At 44.7% G+C, this 19,050-nt stretch overlaps 1 protein-coding gene across 1 annotated transcript; it reads right to left on the reverse strand.

Moving 5' to 3' along the window:
- Positions 1 to 307: 307 nt before the first annotated feature.
- znf292b (zinc finger protein 292b) lies at positions 308 to 17,680 on the reverse strand. The gene is made up of 8 exons (XM_084000415.1): positions 17,498 to 17,680; positions 11,907 to 12,061; positions 9,774 to 9,852; positions 9,358 to 9,493; positions 8,874 to 9,076; positions 7,752 to 7,888; positions 7,376 to 7,517; positions 308 to 7,281 (listed from the first exon to the last, which is right to left on the reverse strand). Exons 1-8 carry the CDS (start codon positions 17,660 to 17,662, stop codon positions 685 to 687), a joined length of 7,614 nt encoding a protein of 2,537 aa, XP_083856541.1. The 5' UTR covers positions 17,663 to 17,680; the 3' UTR covers positions 308 to 684.
- Positions 17,681 to 19,050: the final 1,370 nt, after the last annotated feature.

Below are 19,050 nucleotides of genomic sequence, written 5' to 3' on the forward strand. Positions count from 1 at the left end.
TCTTATCAGATGAGGATTTTCATCAGTTCTGGACCATTTCACAATCACGTCACAGCTTGTTTTTAACTTACATGGGAGCGTCACTTTGAATGTTATCGCAGCAAGGAATCATGGGACAGTATTTCTCCCTCTTTTCCTACAGTAAGGTCCAGTGGATGTTCCTCAAAGCTGCAATGGAAATTCAACATCTATGAGCAACTCAGGTTGAGATTTTAACTGAGTTTAAAAATAAAGTCTGTAAATGATGATGACTGCACAGCAAATGAAAAGGAACACCGTTCAGACTGGTAAAAAACAGTTTGTTTAATGGTAAGACTGCTGGTGGCAGTGGGTGATTTCAAATTATATACACAACGCACAAGAATGAACATCTTCAAATCACAAACTACACACAATAATAGAATCCAAGTCCCACAGGGATAATAAGGACACCCCAAACTGATGTCAGATTTCATTATCAGCTAATTTCTTTGTGAACATGCTATACACATTTCTATAAAAAGACAAATTGTACAGATTATATTACTGTATAACTTCAAACAAGTTTTGCTTTTTTTTTTTTTTTTTTTTTTTAAACTCAAGTGTGTAAAAAAACAAATCATACATAATAAGGGCACCAGTCTGCAGCAGTTAACTCATTCAAGTCCTGAGATTCTGCCTAAAAAACAACAATAGAGGAATAAGTTAATCATTTTTTTCCAACACCACTACAGGCTGCATGGTCTGCAGCTGTTTCAACATAAGGTCAGTGACACCTGAAAAGGCTGCTTCTATGATGATCTTAACTTTACTGAGTGATTTCAGGTTCTGACGGTTTGAGAACCTGACACAGGTGTCTTTGGTGTTCGCACTGGATGTTTTTCTCGTTTCCGGCGCATCCACCTTCGTTGTCAAGCCCTGTTCAGATTTATTCGACTGTTCGAGGAACTTTAAGAAAGACATTTCAAATCCCATAGGTTTAAAGGAGGCCAGCTGAGCGCTCTGCTCGTCCTGCAGCACTGTGGGGCACGAGGAGTCCGACTCGTCATCTTTGCTGTAAACCACGTCCATCTTTGTCGTGCGTGGGATTTTCTTGCGTTTCTCGACTTTTTCGACCAGCTTTCGTGGACGTCCTCGTTTCCGCTTGAGCACCACGGAGCCGTCGGAGCTCTCGTCGTTTGACAGTTTGCTATCCAACAGTGCTGCGGGGATCCCTGCAGCGGCCCTTTTACGCAGGACAGGCTTTGAAGAGTCATATTCTCCTCCTTCTAGGCTGTTGTCTGCTGCCACCTCCACGTCCGACAGATCAGAGGTGTTGTCTGATTTGGAGTCATCGCTCCTGATGGAGCCACACTTCTGCCTGGGGACCTTTTTGCAGAATATGAAATGGCTCCTTTGTTGTTCCAGGTACTTTTCTGACAGACCATGTCCCATGTAATGTTTTAATATGCTGCGCTCTGATTTCATGACCGACTCACAGCCTTTGATCATGCAGGGGTATTGCAGAGGGAATTTCTTTGTGCACATTGAAGCTGCCTCCGCTGTAGTTTTCAAGGAGGGTTTTCCATATTTTGTCCAGTGGTTGTTCTTGTCCTTGCTGACTTTCTTCGAGTCGCTCCCCCTCTGAATGATCTTTTTGTTGCTCTCGATGTTTTCTTTCCCATTACTTGTCTTGCTTGTAATTTGGTAAAGCAAAACCTTTGCGTTCTGTTTCAACACATCATCTTTTAACTGTTGATTTTTGAGTTTGGACGGGGTCAAATCCTGATGCTTCTTCATGACGTGTCTGAGCAGGTTTGACTTTGTCGCGTATGAGCGGTCGCAGCCTTCGATTTCACACTTGAACGAGCCATTTATCTGCTCTGGTTTGGAAAGTCTTAAGTCTTTGTGCTGCTCTTTGACGTGTCCAAAATACTTCCAGAGAATTGTGAAGGAGTCGGTGCATCCTTGGTGGCCGCACACAAACCTGCCAAGCCGGGTACCGGAAAGGAGATTAGCAACCCTATCGAGACTGAATTCATGAAGCTGAAAATAGTGCTGCAAAAGGCTGGGAACTTCCTGGAAAAATCTGGAGCAGTCTTTGACTTGGCATCTGAATTCATATATTTGGGGGATCTCTGCCTCTGGCTCTTCTTCATCATGTTCCATCGTTTCATCCAGTCCTTCACTCTGCTCCTGCTCCTCGTTCACCTCCAGGGCCGACAGCGCAGACTGGTGAACTGACCTGTAGTGAAGGATCAGATTGTGCTGGATGGTGAAGGCTGCCACACAGCCCTGATGGACACAGCGATATGGTCTGTATTGACTCGTGGCGGTTTTTGACTTCCTCTCTTTTGTCTTCTTAATAGGCGAGAGCCCGTTACCTTTGGGCGTGGGAGGAGTTTTGAGCGAACAGGTCGCAACCTCTGGGACTCCACCTGGGACCCTGGGCGGGGTTCCTTGCTGTTGATGAGCCCACTGTTGTGTTGCCGTCCCCGCTCGTGCTGAATGACCCGCTGGTGAGGAGGTCTGAGTTTCTGCTTGGTTGTGCAGGGAGGCCGCTAGCAAAGGATGAATGACTGAGGAGCGACTGTCGTCTTGAAATTTCTGATTAGTTACGTCCATGTTGGCGTGTGGTACAAATGCCTGTGCTGGGAACTCACATTTAACTGCTGCATCTTGGAAGGAGTAGAGATGAGCTGTGTTCTCCAGTGGGTGAGTTGCTGCTGTGGGTTGAGCTACTGGAGCCGGGCCGGGCCTCGCAGGCCACTTCTGAACGGTGCTGGCCGCAGCAGCTTTGGCCTGCCTGCGCTTAACGTCTAGATCTGCAATTTCTTCGGCTGTTAGTTTGTGAGCCGACTGATAGTGAGTGCGAAGGTTGGAGTTTCGGGTGAATGTTTTGCTGCACCTTTGACACTTGAATGGAGAATACTGGCCGTACCTTTTTTTAACAACATTCACCATCTCAAGTGTGTAGTTGTGAATTTTGGACAGGTGTTTCCAAAGCGCCTCACCTGACATGGAACTAAATGTGCAGGTCTTATCCTCGCATACGAACGGCTTGAAAGAGGTGGATGATGAAGAGCTGCGTGACTTGACCATCGGAGGCGGCGCCGGCGGCAGGCTTGGTGGGGCTTTGGGTATTTGAGGGATGGGAGCTGGCATCTGATCAGGTACTTCTCTGATCAAGTCCAGCATTTCAAATGCACCTTGAATTTCTGACATCCACTGTTGCTGGCTGGCAGATAACTGAGTGGGTTCACATTCATCATTTGTTGCGATGCCTGTGGGGCTCAGCACCTCCTGCTGAGGGGTGGAGGTCTCTCTGAAGCACGTGAAGCTGTGTGTGCTCAGAAGTCGCTCGATTTCACTAGAGGTTCCGGGGATGATTACAGAGTTTTTCTGAATGACTTGCCCTTGACTGGCTGAGTCACTCTTTGCATCATTAAACAGCTGATGATGGCCAGAATTATTGGAGGGCGTGCACATGAGGCCAAGAGACGTCTTTAGGTTGGCATTAGGATCAATGTTGCCTGAAAGACATGAAGTGTTTCTCCGCTGAAAGTCGCCGGCCAAAATCTGCTCCCGCAGCTTCTTCTTGATGTCTTGCTCGGCCATCTTTCTCTGCGCCTCAGCTTGTTTGCCGCCGGTTGGTGCAGGACTGAGCTGACCGTCGGGTATGACTGCTTGCATCACAGGATTTGAATCTATATCTGGTTTCTGAGTGTCTGTCTCAGAGTTGTAGCTTTTACTGGAGATTTCCCCGGGATTCAGATGGTTTGTGGGAATACTACTGGGAATAGTGGGAGGGTTTTCTGTGAGGATCTGAGAAAGAAGCGGGTCAGAGAATTCACTTCCTGCAAATGTATCGATGTTTGGCTGAGGATAATGGACCGTACTATATGAGCTGTCCTCTCGCTGTTCCCCTCGCTTGAGCTGCACATTTTCTGTGTGTTGTATGACTGAGCTCCCTGGCAGACGCTCACTGGCTCCATAGGGAACACATGGATTTTGAAACAACGCCTGGCCAGCCGATGTGTGGTCAAAAAGATCAGACATATTGGATTCCGCCATGATTCGTTTCAGGATGTCTTCATTCGACTCGCCGTTCCCATATGCTGGCAAATTATCGTGTGGGTAATTGGCAATGGAGTAATCTTTTGTGGCTGTGGGAGCATTTATTATCGACTCGTCTGGCTTTTCCTCGTAAACAGCAGCAGGATTGTAGGACAACTGTGGCTGAGCCGAGCCGACGGTTTGCTCTGAATTAAGGAGGTCAAGAAATGATGCCGGCAAATCTGTGTTCAGTTCTGTCTCTTCGTATGGTTTACAGATGGTGCGCTTGGACAAGTGTCCACCAAGGGATTTGGGACTATTAAATTCTCTGTAACACCTGCAACAGACAAATTTACCATCCTTCAGTATAGCTGGCCATTTGGTTCTTTTGTTTTTTCTGGCTCGCTTTTGATTTTCAAGGTTGTTTTCAGAGACGAGCTGGCTGCTGCAGCTGCTGTTTTGACCTGAGCTGTCTGGAGTTGAAAAACCGGACTGGTTTTGCATTGTTTTATCTGGTGTCTTGGGGACTAAACTGCTCTGCATCTGCGATGTATAAGGCAGAAGAAGATCTTCTCCTTGCTGCGACTCCTCCTTTACACTGCATGGGGGGAAACCCACCTGGGACCCATTTTCCATAACAGGCAGAGCGGCAACGCTGGAATCAACCTGAGGCATCACTTGCAGGTTCGATGCATAGGCTTGTGAGGAGCCACAATTTTGAATTTGTTCAATACCAGGGGCCGTGTGCCAATTCTGACCACCTGACATTTGGGACTGTGGATTTGTATCGCTGCCGAGCTGCGAGAGAACGATGGGGTTCAAAACATTTTCCATCAGGAGTGAAGCATTCTGGTTATGGGCAGATGAAGGATGGGGATGCATGGGATTATAGTTAGAGCTTGTACCCATGTCAGTGTAGGTTGGTGGTTGGATCACGTTCTGCCTCTGGCCCCTCTGAAGTGGCATGTTGCTACTGTTGATGTGGTGATTCTGAGGGGAGGCGACTGGACCCTGACGTCCCACAGCTGGCGCGCCCGGCCCTGGAGCGTAGGTTATCTTGATTTTAGTTCGAGCCACTTTCCACTGCTCGTAGAAGTCGGGGTGGACCGTTTTCATGTGCTTGGTGACGCTTCTGTAGGAGCTGTAGTGCCTCGTGCACATTTCAAATGCACAGTGAAACCGCTCCCTCTGTCTTGGAGGGACGCCTGTGGTACTTGAAGACATCGCAGAGTTCTCCGTCCTGCTCCCGGAAAACGGCTGGGCCGTCAGCGTCGGGGGAAGTGGCTGTGACATTGACGGCGCTATGGAGTTTTGGGGCGGTGGCGGTGATAACATGTTACTGCTACATACTGACTGTTGCTGTCCTGGTAATGCTAAGTTGCAGTCAGAATTGTAACTCATTGATCCAGCATTCACATTACCGGGGAACATCTGAGGCTGGCCTTGTAAGACGTGTGTGTTAGAGCCGAGTGGAACATTACCTAAGTTTGACTGAAATGGATGTACTGGTTGATTCTGCTGATGGGGTCTCATGTAATCAAAGGAGTGGCCACCTGGACTGGAGTTCACAGGCTGAATCACAGAACTACTTAAACTGGCAGAGTAAGGCGGATCTTGTGGTTCAAGTTTGACTCTGTAATTTCCTAATGTTCCCACAGGTGCTGGTGGGGATTTCAGCAAACTCTCGATGGACATTGGAATCCTTTCATGACCTGGATTAACAGAACTCGGAGTGCTCCACTGCTCTTGAGGATGCTCTTGTTTAATTGGAGTCTGGCCAGAGAGCATTTGTTCGATGAGTGAGGGTCCAGGCTGGATATTTTGTGCCGTCTGCTCGGGCGACGGCCTTTCCTCCTGAGTGGCGTGCTCCTTCTGGTGCAAATCCAGCTGCTGCAGTGAATGCAACACCTTTCCGCAGTCTGCAACTTTACAGGTGAAAGTTTTATAATGTCTTGCCTCATGGTCGTACAATTTGAAGGCCTCGTTGAAAACCTTTCCACAATTTGGAAACATGCATCTGGCCTTAAAAACAGCATGTGTTTTCCTGTGTATGAAGAGCTCCGTGTTGGATAAGAAACTTGCCTTGCAGTTCAGCTGTATACAGATGTAAGGCTTCGCACCGCAGTGGACCTGTAAGTGATCATTCAGGTGGGTCACATTGACAAAATGGCGGCGGCAGTACTGGCAAACAACCTTTTTGGACTGCATTTCCAGGAATGTCTTTGCGTCCTCAACATCCCCGTGACCTTTAACGTGTGCAATTAGATTTCTGAAAAATTTGAAGGTTCTTCTGCATTTTCCAACCGGGCAAATATTGTCCTCGTTAATCTCCGTGCTACACCTTTCCATTTTGGCCTGGATATTGTGAAATGAGTCTCCATTCTGGCCCGATGAATCCCCATTTTCATGCAATTCATTCTCAGTCTTGGCCTTCAACGCCTCAATAACAGGAGCAGCCGTTTTGGGATTGGCCAACTTCTTGGTGCTTTTCATGGCATTTAGTCTTTCTTTGCACGACTGTTTGACGTGTGATGTGACGTGAGGAATCAATGTGTCTTTTGAGGTAAAGGTCTGAGCACATATAGGACAGCTGTACACTCCGCCGCTCAGGTGAGTCTGTGCATGACGTACAATCCTGTGGCCGAGGAACTCCTTGTCGCACAGCACGCAGTACTGCATGTACGCCTGCCAGTTCCTGAACCTTGCCGATATGAAACCTTTTTCTCTCAGTTTCTTCATTTCTCGGTTTTTCTGTTTCTTGTCAGTGACATCTGCCAGTTCATAAGTGCCACTGATGAAATGCTCTGGGACATTGTTAAAACCATCCTGACTGAAGAAGTCCTCCTCTTCCTCGGGGCTCTCGGTATCATTCAGCAAGTCAATGGATGACACTATAGAAGCCTCTTCACCCATTAGGGCGAGACAGTGGCGCTTAAGTGTTTTCCAGTCCCAGAACTCGGGGTCAAAAGGCCACTGGGTTTTAAAAACCAGCAGGAGTTCACAGCGTAGTGAGTTGGGGACGGGCATGTTCTCATTATCGAGTCTTTGATCTGGTTCGTTGTAAAGAGTCTCCACGGCGTAGTAAGAGTCCACTGTGGGCTCCAGGAGGAACTCAGTCAGCTGACAGGCCCGCTTGACCTCCAGGTCCGAGGGAAGCAAACAGGAAATCGTTTTACACACGGTGGCCTTTGTGTTTCCATCGTCCGAGACCATCCGCAGAGCTCTTATGCACATTTCAATGCACACTGGTAGTCCAACACTGTCCATCTGTGAAGAAGAACAAGAGGAGGAATCATTTGTAACTCCAAAACACGGGAATCAACATTTATTTTGAAACACATTTAGGATAGCTGATACTGACCTCTGATTGGATGACCTTGATGAGGAACAGGATGTGATAAACAGTTTTGGAGAGTAAGGACATCTTGCGGCATTTGTCAAGGAAGGCCTGGTCCGAGGGCTCCAGACGCTTCAAGAGCTTGCTCCAAAACAGAGTCAGCTCCCTGGATTTAGACGGAGAGAGAAGAGCGGGAGTGCATTAACTATTAATTCATTCACTCGGGCTCACAGCAACCATGACCAAAGTTATCAACAATGTACAACATATAGAATCACCCTGACCCCATGGGATTTTTCCTTGTCGATGAAAAATCTTTTTCTTTCTCCGTAAAAAAACAAAACAAATGTGTGCTGTGCCTATGCAAATGTGCGCCGAGTGGTGTCTTGTGTGTTCTCACCATGCACAGTATGTGTCTCCGTGGAGGAGCTGTCGGCTCAGGAAGGCCGAGCATAAACTGAGGGCTGCCGTCTCATCTCCGTCTGACTCCAGATTGCAGATCATCTCTAATGCATCGCGGCAGTCCACCTTAGAAAGCTGCACACAGTGAAGCCATGAGTACGGTTATTAAGATTCACTGGAAAGAATACATGTCAACAAAAGACCCACAAGCTAAAGCACCATCATCTGTGTCATCTGTGAGGACTGCAATGCAGGACTTGAGACAACAAACCAGAGGTAATAGAAAATGTGTCTAACAGATCTGACCTGGGACACCTGCAGGATTTAAGGACATATTCAATTTTTCAATTGTTTATTTTATATTATAGTCCGTCATAGGGACAAACTGAGCCCTGGCTGTGACTACAATGGAGCCTGTGGCCTGCTACCGTTACTCCTTCTCAATTCAATTTGGTTTATTTGATAGGGACAATGCAGGTTAACATAGTAACACTTCCACTCGTCAATGTTACTGATGTTCTGCATACAGAGATTATAGCTAATGCTAGTTTCCAACTCCCGTCCCTAGTTAGGCTTCAGTGCTAAAATGTTCCAGTGCAAAATCACAACCCCTCAGCCATAACTCTGAGGTAACCGACACATTTTGATTCTTTATTAGACATTAGGAATCGATGGATGTGACTTTTTCAGAAAGGAAGCAGAAGTTTATTATTAAGAGTCCAATAACTGTTTCAATAAAATTATTCTAACCTTCATGGTGCAGCATTTACAACAGGGCCGTTGTGTTAGACCACTTTAGTTTTAGTTAATTGTTCCTAATAAACTGAAAACGGAGCCTATATCAGAGCTTATCAGGTGTAATTGTCAGATGATATTGATTTTGGGATGGTTTACATTCACTTTGTGACTATTACAATTGTTTTTAGGACACTGGTGAAGACTGGAGGCCCAGTAAATTCACCTCATCACATGTTAATTGTTGGGTATCAGGTAGGAAAGAGGAGCGATAATGAGCAGACATGACGGCACAGCGACAACAACCTTGCCAACTGATACAGTACTCTTCTAAGTATGATCACATTCTCTATCCACCAAGCAGTCACCATGTAGCCACACGTACCTCATCTATGAGCTGTTCCTGTTCTGAGGTAGCACAGAGGCAGACCAGGTACATCTGCTTGAACGGTCCCTTCTCCCGGAGGGGGGGACACTCAGAGCACGTCTTAGCCAGCACTGCAGCCTTGCCCAGCTGCTTCTCCTTTATCAGCTGCTTCACTCTCATCTCCAACAGGATAGGCCCCTCCTGCACCAGGAACTCCTCAACTGAAAAATGGGGACAATGCAGACAATGACATTTTGGCCAGACTTAGGTTTATTTCAAATCTGTGTCAACACAGTCAAATTTATTTTGACAGCTGCAGCTGTGTAAGGCTCGCAGATAAATGATCAGCAGTGTCATGAGGTGGCAGTTAAACCACCACACAGAGAGCTCATTTTGAGAGAAAGAAGAAGACTTTAAGTTCCATTCATTTACAAGCTACTGATTTTGCTCTCTGTGTGGCCATCTTTAACTAGAAACTCTGAAAACCAGATCAAGAACTCACCTGATGCTGTCTGTGGATTTTCCTCGGACAGGAGTCCTTGCAGGACTCCGTTAGTCCAAACCCCATCATACTGGGCCAGAGCAGACAGCAGGGACAGCTGAGCGAGTCCATTCTCCTGCAGTTTACTGTGAGCAAACTACACAGAAGAGGAAAACATTACTCACAAGGTATATGACAATATAATGTTTGGGGCTATGTAGTATGAGTTTGAAATGAGAAGCAAGTGGAGACTTAATAGGCTAGATTTTTGCTCATTGTCGCTTGAAGCTCTAACATCACAGCTGAGATATTTCTAGTGTATGTTTCTAGTGTATGTCTGCCCACTATTTCTAGTGTAAACTTTTAGACTTTCCCACATTTGGAGTCAGGTAGATGCTGCTTTGTCATGCAGAGCAAAACCCAACCCACATGTTTACCTGCACAGATGACTTGAATTGTTTCCACAGGCTGTCTGGAACCTCGTCCTTTAATGAGAGTAACAGCTCCACAAAACTCCTGCAGAACAGGAACATGACAGTGACTTTGGCTGCTTAAACAGAAACTTTGGCAGACGCAACAGGAAAACTTCATGTGCAATTTTTCTATGTATATTCTCATTCATCTGGGCAATAAACTGAAACGACGGCAACTGGACTTTTGTCTAGGAAGACGGTTTGCCTCTTATCCAAGGGGCTTCATCAGTTAGCAGCACATCGGTCTGACTTGTCCTTACGAGTCTGACAAGTAAGATCCAGGTATTGGGGTGTTCGCAAAAGTACTTGTGTTAGAGTTTCACTGACCATTGAGTCATGTGAGGCCTTTAGTGAACGACAGTCGTTAGAATCATGTGGGACCATGCATGGTGAACAACAGTCATTAAGAGTCATGTGAGGTTGAATTGTTTACTCTCCGGGGTGTAGATGAAAGATGGCGCATTTCCACTAGCACGGCTCGGCTCGGTACGGCTCGGTACGGCTCGGCTCGGTTTGGTTGTGTTTCCATTACAACTGAGTATCACTAGTACCGCCGTGACGTCATTTACACGTCGCCGAGCAACGCTCTAAACTCTGTAAATATATAACTTTAGCAACATTTGAAACATTTTCAGGCGAGAAAGTAGTCGTTTAGATCCCCAACGTGTTGAAAATCTGACAAAATACCAGCTGTTTACAATTTTGTTTCAACGAAGTCGGCGTTACTAAAGCTAGCCGTAGTGAGCAACGCACTTCCGGTTATTTTCACAAAATAAAATACCCGTTGCCTTCTATCATAAGGAAAGCCATTACGATAGAATTGGTGCTTTTACTTTGAAAACAGGAAGTGAACCTACCCTCGCTGTAGCTAGCTTTAAACCGCCGTTTTGACTGCTCTCGTCCCGTTAACGGCATTTAACCGTTCAATATGCCTTACCGGAGAGTCTTGCCAGCTCTGAGATCGGCCTGGTTCATTGTAAAACATTTATTTATTGATGTAAATGTGGTGTTTTCTGTGCGTACAGACCCCAAGGCAGTGCTGCTCTTCTGTCTAACCACAAACAAACTTCTGCTACAGCCACAATTGTTAGATTTCATCAATGAGACCAACATTTAAGAGTTTAACCAGCCGGTGGTAAACCTCTAAAAGCCATCGGGGAAGTTAATTAGCGGTCTGTTCTCCTTGGGGTGACGGTGGTAGGCTGGCCGGCGGAGCACGTCAGGAGCCCGGCTGCTGCCTCTGTGATGACGCGGTCGCTGCTCGGACCTGGAGCTTCACACTCGAAAAACATCGGGGCAAACTTCTAAACAGCCGTCGTTTGGATAAACTAACCGCACATGGGGATCTAAACAGTTACTTTCTCGCATGAAAAAATATTAAAACTTAATAAAGTCACGTAATAACAGAGCCAGTCTCAATATTAGAAATTCTCTGGTAATAACAGGCATATATGTCTATGATAACAGGCTTCAGGCTTCAGCAGGAACATTTCTGTTGTCCGTCGTCGCTTCCAGTGACGACACTCATCGGCCAATCAGTGGAAGTCAGTCGGCTGACGTCACGTTTTAGTAACGCTTCGGCTCGCTTGGAACCAGGGCTGAGGTGATACCAAAAATGTACCCGGTTGCAGGTACTGCGTGCTAGTGGAAACACGCAATAGCGCGCCGAGCCGTGCCGTACCGAGCCGAACCGTGCTAGTGGAAATGCGCCAAGAGCAGCATTATAAATGGGAGATAAGTGGTGTCGCAAACCCCTTCCCCTGTTAAGGGATGGTTTCCTACTTTTACATAGATAAGAGGTTAAATACACAGAGGTTAAATCCCTGGGTCTTACTCTGTTTGTCAGACTAGTGAGGACTAGTCAGACCGATGCGTTGCAAACTGATGAAGCCCCTTGGATAAGAGGCGAAACGTCTTCCTACACAAATACAATTCCAGTTGCCTTTGATTCAATTTGTTGCCCAGAGGTACATATGCAAATTAGCTTTTGTTAGATGCTGCAATTTGGCTTTTCTTACATGCTTGCATTACTGGTTACGGGGGTACGCCCCAATGTATCTGCAGTTATTCACATATCACATTTAAAAAGATACTTACAGTGACAGCCGTTCAATTACAAGAGGAACATTTTCACACTGCAGGGAGAGGTATGGAGAGGCTTGTGCGTAACTCAGCAGGGCGACTATGTACACTTCCACCAGTGGCAGAGGCTCCTCCTCTATCTTCCAGCGGGATGCATACTCCAGGAGTGTCTGCAGACAAGGGAGAACAAGCCAGTGTTACAGACCATGTGTGTATTGACAATGTGACCAAGCGAGTGTTGCACGTTTAGAACAAAGAAATTTTCATTTACACTGGTGTCGTTACTTTAGACACTTGTTATGAACATAAAATGATTAAACAGTTTTTTAGGGACCGACAACATTGCATTTTGCTTGACTTATGCATTCCTTGTAAATACAATCCTTTTCAAATGACAATCAGTTTTATTCTGCTTTTTTAACCCAGCCACACTAATAATGACCTCCATTATGGAGGATTTATTGCAGGACTGATGGTTTCGATTTAACTTGTTGAGCCCCATAAACTGCCAACTCTTCATTCCTTTGTGTTGATGTAGTCTAATGAGAACAGACGGGAAACCTCCTCTGTTTCCCTGCCTGCGGCATCTTTAGTCACTATGAACATCCATCCTGACCTTGGTCAGAAAAATAAATGCAGCCTGTTCAGTTTGGACACCTGGAGGAGACAGAACACACACTCAGCTTGAAGGGTGCATCAAGTTTAGCCAACACAATCGTGATCCTCCTCTAACAGCTTCTGCCTCTGGGTTCTTGCTCCTCTGCTTCACACTCAGCAACACTAACAAAAACAAGGTCAAACACTACAGTCTGTCTGTGTGTGGTCAATGTGTGAAAGGGAAAATGCACTGTAATCATCTGCGGGAGAGCTGCTGAAGCTAAAGGTCAGAGGATGTACTCTACTATCAGCGTTTGGCACACACACAAAGAGCCGTTTTAATACACTATATGTGAGTAAAATACACTAATTACCACATGAATTCTGAATTCACAATTAAGTGGTTGTCACTGACGTGTTTTTGTGTTTCTGTGAGTTTGAAACAGTGACTGAAACTGAGGCCCATTAAAGCAACACTTTTCTTTAAGTTAAAATGCTATTAATAAACTGATGGCTCACTAAAACGTAAGAGAAATCAACCAGGGATAGAAACTCATCATTATTCCATTCTCAAATGGACCTGAGAGAAAAGTCTGACCAATCATTGCGAATGTTGCCATAAGCATTGCGGCGTTGCTACAAGTCACACTCCCCAAATGTAAAAGGAACACGTTTGTTTGGTACAAGACCAACAAAAAAAATCACATCTTTGTTTTCACCTCATAAGTGAAAAGAAAATTAAAAATGACCGTTCCAACTCATATTGAAATAATGTTTTTTGCCAATCCTGCAGCTGAACTTGCAACATAATCTTGTTGTCCAGTTTGAAGGGCGCGTGGCTAAATAAAGAGTGAAAGATAAGCACCACAGTGCTTCCACAAAGCAGCTGTGTGCTTTGATTTCAACTAAAAAGCCATAAACAGATCATATTTGTTTCCTTCAATGATTTTCAGACCACACATATGCACAGATAAGAGAGCCACTGTCTGAGGCTGCTTTAGAAGTGGGAGATCATTTTAAAAGTAAACCAGCCAACACCAACTATTTTCAGTACGGGGTTACTTGGATTTCCATTTACAAAATACATTTCCTAAAACTTTATTTGTAACCTTAACAAGATAACTCATTATCTTACACTATGCAGCAGAAACAATGTGGAATCCAATACTGGTCAGTCAAGTAAACTGGTTGTGTTCATTCATTACAACAGACCATCTTTTCTGGGGGGGGGGGGGGGGGGTCAGAGGACTCACCAACCAACAATGACTCATTAGTTTGCAACTGTGAATACACCGACACGTGTTGGAAGAACAAATAATCGTTCATTTGTAGAAGGATGTTGTTGTTGTTGTCATGCGGGACATAGAGCTGCGGCCTCAAGGGTACAGCAGAGTTTGTTTTTTGGGGGGTTCTTTCAGCTTGGGCAGCCGGCAGAAACACTTATGCAGTGACCCTAAGTCTTATACTCTTGAGGAAAACCGTGCAAATGTTTCTGCTCCTCTTGTTCCCACACTAGAGAACTTGTTCTACCGTTCCTGTTAGGGCTGCCCCCGACCAAAGATTTTGTTGGTCGACCAGTAGTCGTCACTTATGGCGATTAGTCGACTAATCGACCCCCCACCTTGAGGGAAAAAAAATAAAAAAAATAAATAAATTTTTTTTTTTTTTTTTTTTTTTATAATTTTTTTTTTTTTTTTGCCCGCGGTCAGGTTGAGAATTAATTAATTAATGCTCGTGACTCCGGCCGTGTTGGGTCCGAGATTCAACAACAAGCCGGTCGGGTTTCACCGTTATTACCGGCAGAATGCCCGTTTATCACCAATAAACACAGTAGATGAGGAGGGTAAAAAGTTACTGAGCTCAGGCTGTGTGACGGGGGTGCGGTGGTGGAGGTCCGCGGCGTGGAGCGGTGCGGGCAGACACTTGTCTATGGGTGCGGGTCTCTGACTGCAGCGGGGACTATCATGGATCTGCTCCGTGACACTGAGACTGACCGCCGGTGAACGCTGTGGGACGGGACCGGGGCTCAGACAGCACCCGCTAATGGTGACAGCGGTGATACGAGAGAGACTGCCGTGCCTTGTAAAAAAAAAAAAAAAAGTGTCACGTCACGACTTCCTGTATCTGGCCCTTCAAAATAAAAGCCCCATAACCTTTCCTATACAGTTCAGTCATTGATGTTGGCTTAATTTTGACAAGACACGGCTCTAAATTTTTTTTTTTTTTTTTCCTGCGACCAATCGACCAATGAAATTTTGGTCGGCTAATGATTTTTTGGTCGACCAGTGCTTGGTCGACTATTTGGGGGCAGCCCTAGTTCCTGTCGACCAAACGGCGCTGCTCTCCCTGTGCCATCTTCACCGAGTGAACGCAGGCTTCGGGAGCGGATCACGGATCAACGATGATCCGTTGCACCACTACAGTTGAGCGAATGCGTTCAGGTCAGCGTCTGGGGATTCTTTTCAAGTTAATCAGTGCCTCATTAGTCCGGTTTAACCTACGGACTCCTGCAAAAATTATCTGCTACCACAAAGGAAATAGATTAATGATGAGTGAGAATGAATTCACTTGACTGAAGAAAAAAAAAAATCAATAAACCAGGGAGATCTGTCCAGCAGCCAAGAATTAGATCTGTACTCACAGATGATGAGCTCAGCAACTGAAGTCAGAAAAATGTCAGCATCAGAGAGAAAATTATGTGAGAGGACAAATTCAGCCGGCTGAGTACAGGTAACATGGGATCGACTACACACTGAAGAAAAATCACTGTTTACTGTTGAGAAAATAGCAGCTCAAACGCATTCACCTTGAATCTTTATTCACCACCATTGTTATCTCGTGTGGTGGACAAACGATACCATGGTAACAATCAACTCAGCTTTAACTGTTGAACCCTGTCAAAACAGAAACCCTTTCTGCTGAGGCACATGGTGCTCACTCAGTTTGCACAAAAGCAAAGTGCATTCAGGACTTTTGCTTTTTGCTTTGTATTAGAAGCAATCTGCATCCATACTAACAATCACATACACTCAGCATGCTACAGTAGGGACAGAATAAAAAAATATTTTAATTTATAAATGTCCTTTGTTGTGGACATTGGGATAGACAGTGATTGCCTTTCATTGTCTAAACCAGAGCCAATCTCAGCTGACACAGGGTGACAGCAGGCTTCACCCTGGACAGACCTCCAGGCTATGAAAGGGCCGACATGTGGAGACGAACAACACTATTATGTCACTCAACTGTGACACAATAATTTCCAGCAAAAGATTAATTAAGTTATATTCTATGCGAACACACACAAATACTCACTCTAATTCCCACCTCAGGTCAATTCAGAGTCACCAGTCAAACTCCTGCTCAGGAGGGAGCTGAAGAAACCAGAGAGAAAATCACACAGGGGAGAACATGCAAACTCCACCTGGGTTCGATTTCCGTGCCGACCACCATACCACTGTGCCGCCCCTCACTGTAAAATAGTCTGAATTTTGAAAGAACGCTTTTTAATCTGATATTGTTTCAAATGAATCAATGAATTTAATCTTTAATGTGCAGTAATGAACATGTGCAAAAATGCAATTAGTTTATAATTGCGTTTTTAAGACATTAGAGTCCGTTCAGGATTACATTATCATGTCTTGGTTGTTTGCAAATGCACAGAGCATTCTCTCACTTGACTGACTGGTTCTGTCATAAATCAGTTTTAAAAATGATAAGTGGTTAGTTTTACCATTTCAATTTTATGCATCTCTGTAGCCATAACTAATTACTGTGGTTCATTTTCCTTGTTTCAGTTTCTGTATGACATCCAGCAGCAACAGCAACCCAGGCACATGTCAATGTGGGTTTGTTGTGTGTCAGTGAAAATATGAGGGAAGGCAGAAATATTATTATTACATGCCAGCATTCACTTGGCCTGGGTATTTGTCTTGAAATTGTGCAGCACATTTGTTAACCCTTGACCCTTTTCTTGTCTGCCCCCTCCTACTACTACTACATTTTACACACACTCTTTCATGTTGGATGCGATGGACACGTACATCTATACAAAAGACCATTACAATAGGGAGTGGAGGAGCTCATTGCAGAGCCGCCCTCCCTGTGCCCTCATAAGCTCGCATAACAAGCTGCACACATCGGTAGAGCACCTGAGCTGTGTTACTGGTTTACTATTGGAAAGGGGGCGAGATTTTAGGGAAACAAAAGCAATAAATTGTCTTAGATTGACGGCATAGTGAGCGTGCGTCGTCTGCATAAACGTATGCTCCTTTCTGCACGTACATCAGAGGGAATCCATCGGGGAGAAGCCCAGTAATCCTCATCACCCCATCACACTGCTGCTGCATCATTAGATTCGCTGAATTTTAGGAAAATTAACAAACTTTGAACGGAAATATTATTCACTGCGAAATTATGAGCAACAATCGTAACAGAAACCGTCACCGTTCGTCGATGTTTTTTTTTACTACGGCTCCGTTACCACCGACGACAATCCGCGAAATTATTTTCACGAGTACGCGCACGTAGCCAAACATACATACAAGCTGCAGCTAACGTTCACAGCTAACTGCAGGATGGCTGGTAGGTTAACAATGCAGCTATGAACTGTCAATACCCGGAGGGGAAATTAAAAAACAGGTTCATGATAGAGCGTTGCGCCCTACTAACTATAGATATCAGCGGAGTTTTATACAATATGACCATTTTACTAGCTCATGCAGAAACAGCTATCACCTAGCGTCCTAGCGTGTGCTACGACCTAGCCAGCTAGCTCAGCAGCTAGCTGACGAGCCATCAGATTGAGTGCAGGACAGGTCCTGCGATCTATTTCACGGACCAACGTTTGTTACCATTACACGGGCTTTTCTTCAGTAAATGGTCAACACTTGAGCAGCACACGCTCAGACTAAAACAAGCACAGCTCGGCTTGGAGATCGAGCATTGCCCTGGATTGTCCAGGAGTCCGGACGTTACCATTATTAGTGCAAGATGGCTAGCCTGAAACTCACCCTACAAAAGTCTTGGCAGTACTCAGAAGAAGACTGGACCGGAGAGTCGTTGCTTCCTTTGCTCACGACTTCTTGCAATTCTTGCAACCGCTGCCTGAGTTCCCAAATCGTTTCACTGATCCCGTTCTCAGGACTACGGTCCTGCTCGGCCTCCTCGTCCGCCATCTTCACACCCAGCTCCAGCGCGTACCACTACTACGTCGCTACGTAACAGTGTATGCAGCCGACGTGATGATGCAAATCCTGTCACGAGCACACAGAGGTAACCATTGGGCAGATTTTGGGATAGTAAAGATAGTAGATGCAAAACATGACTTCATTAATTGGTAGCTGGATTTAAACGACACATTTTACAGTTATAATGACGAAAATTAAATGTTTAGTGAATTCCACTCAACATTTTGTCTTTAGTAGTTGAGATTAATGCAAGGAATTGCCATGTCTGATATGAATTCACAAACATCATGCCAGATGGTATATGATTGAAAGACAAAAAAAAAAGTCATAACAATCAGGAGACATGGCCAGGGGGTTCACAACTTCTATCAAATTGTTTCTGAAATTTAACTTTGAAAATATGTAAAGAAAAAACTTGAAAATGTGTCTATTTTGTAGCTCCATTATAGGCTACATAGTCTACACTTTGTTGTTTATTGTTGTTGATATTGAATATTCCCTTGAAATACTCTGTTGTTCAATTAAACAACTAGAAAAAGCATTTCCTGAAGAAAATGCGTGTTTATTATGTTTATTGTAAAGTTGAAATTTGTCAAAAGTGATTATGAGGTTTAAACTGTCAGGTGAAAGTGGGATGGGCTCTTGCCTTTTCTTCTTGCTGATATGCAAGGGATGCTGGGTAGTAAATGATGGTGAGAAAGTTAATTAACCCACCTGTACTGTAGCACGAGAGGAGAGAGGGTAAAGAGAAGATGGAGGGACAGAAAAGTGAAATGAATGTTAGGCTGAAATATCTATCTATCTCTATCTTAATACACTCACTCATATGCTACCATATTCATTGGTTGCTAACAGCAATCAGCACCCATGATGAATATGCAAAGCATTATCAAAGAGAGGTATTGTTTGCAATGTATCCAAACAAATACGGTATCAGAATTTGTGTCTTGGTCTAAAATTTCAATTGTGCTTAATATTATCTAGGTACAAGAGGAGTTGTCACATTTTAATCTCTATATCCACCTAGTCTTTGTTGCTAAGAACTAGTTGAACCACTTATTTTAACATATTATTTACACATGTAACAAAATACGGCAGCAAACAAAGCAGAGCATGAATGTAGCGATAACAGGTAACTCACTCTCACAGCAAAGGAGTAGAAGAAGCTGTGTGTTTTTGTGCTTGTAGAGTATATATGGTTCCATTTGTTAAAAAATTTGTTTCATAAAATAATTCTGTGGTCTTTCAAACCCTAGATAGCTAATTCCAAAACTTGAGTTGAGTATCTGTAATAATTGGAAGCCAAGCTACAGTGAGTGGTGGACAAAGAGGCTGTCTTTTTGATTCTCTGAGCACATGCAGGCATGTATTTGTAT

This window comes from Trachurus trachurus (assembly GCF_905171665.1).
Source record: "Trachurus trachurus genome assembly, chromosome: 24".
Taxonomy (NCBI): Eukaryota; Metazoa; Chordata; class Actinopteri; order Carangiformes; family Carangidae; genus Trachurus; species Trachurus trachurus.

Excerpts from the sequence above, each read along its gene's own strand:
- znf292b (XM_084000415.1), bottom strand. The coding sequence starts at position 17,662 with ATGGCGGACGAGGAGGCCGAGCAGGACCGTAGTCCTGAGAACGGGATC. Across the intron at positions 12,062-17,497 it reads ACTGCCAAGACTTTTGTAGG|ACACTCCTGGAGTATGCATC; the intron begins GTGAGTTTCAGG and ends CCTTGTCTGCAG. Across the intron at positions 9,494-9,773 it reads AATTCAAGTCATCTGTGCAG|TTTGCTCACAGTAAACTGCA; the intron begins GTAAACATGTGG and ends TCTTCTGTGTAG.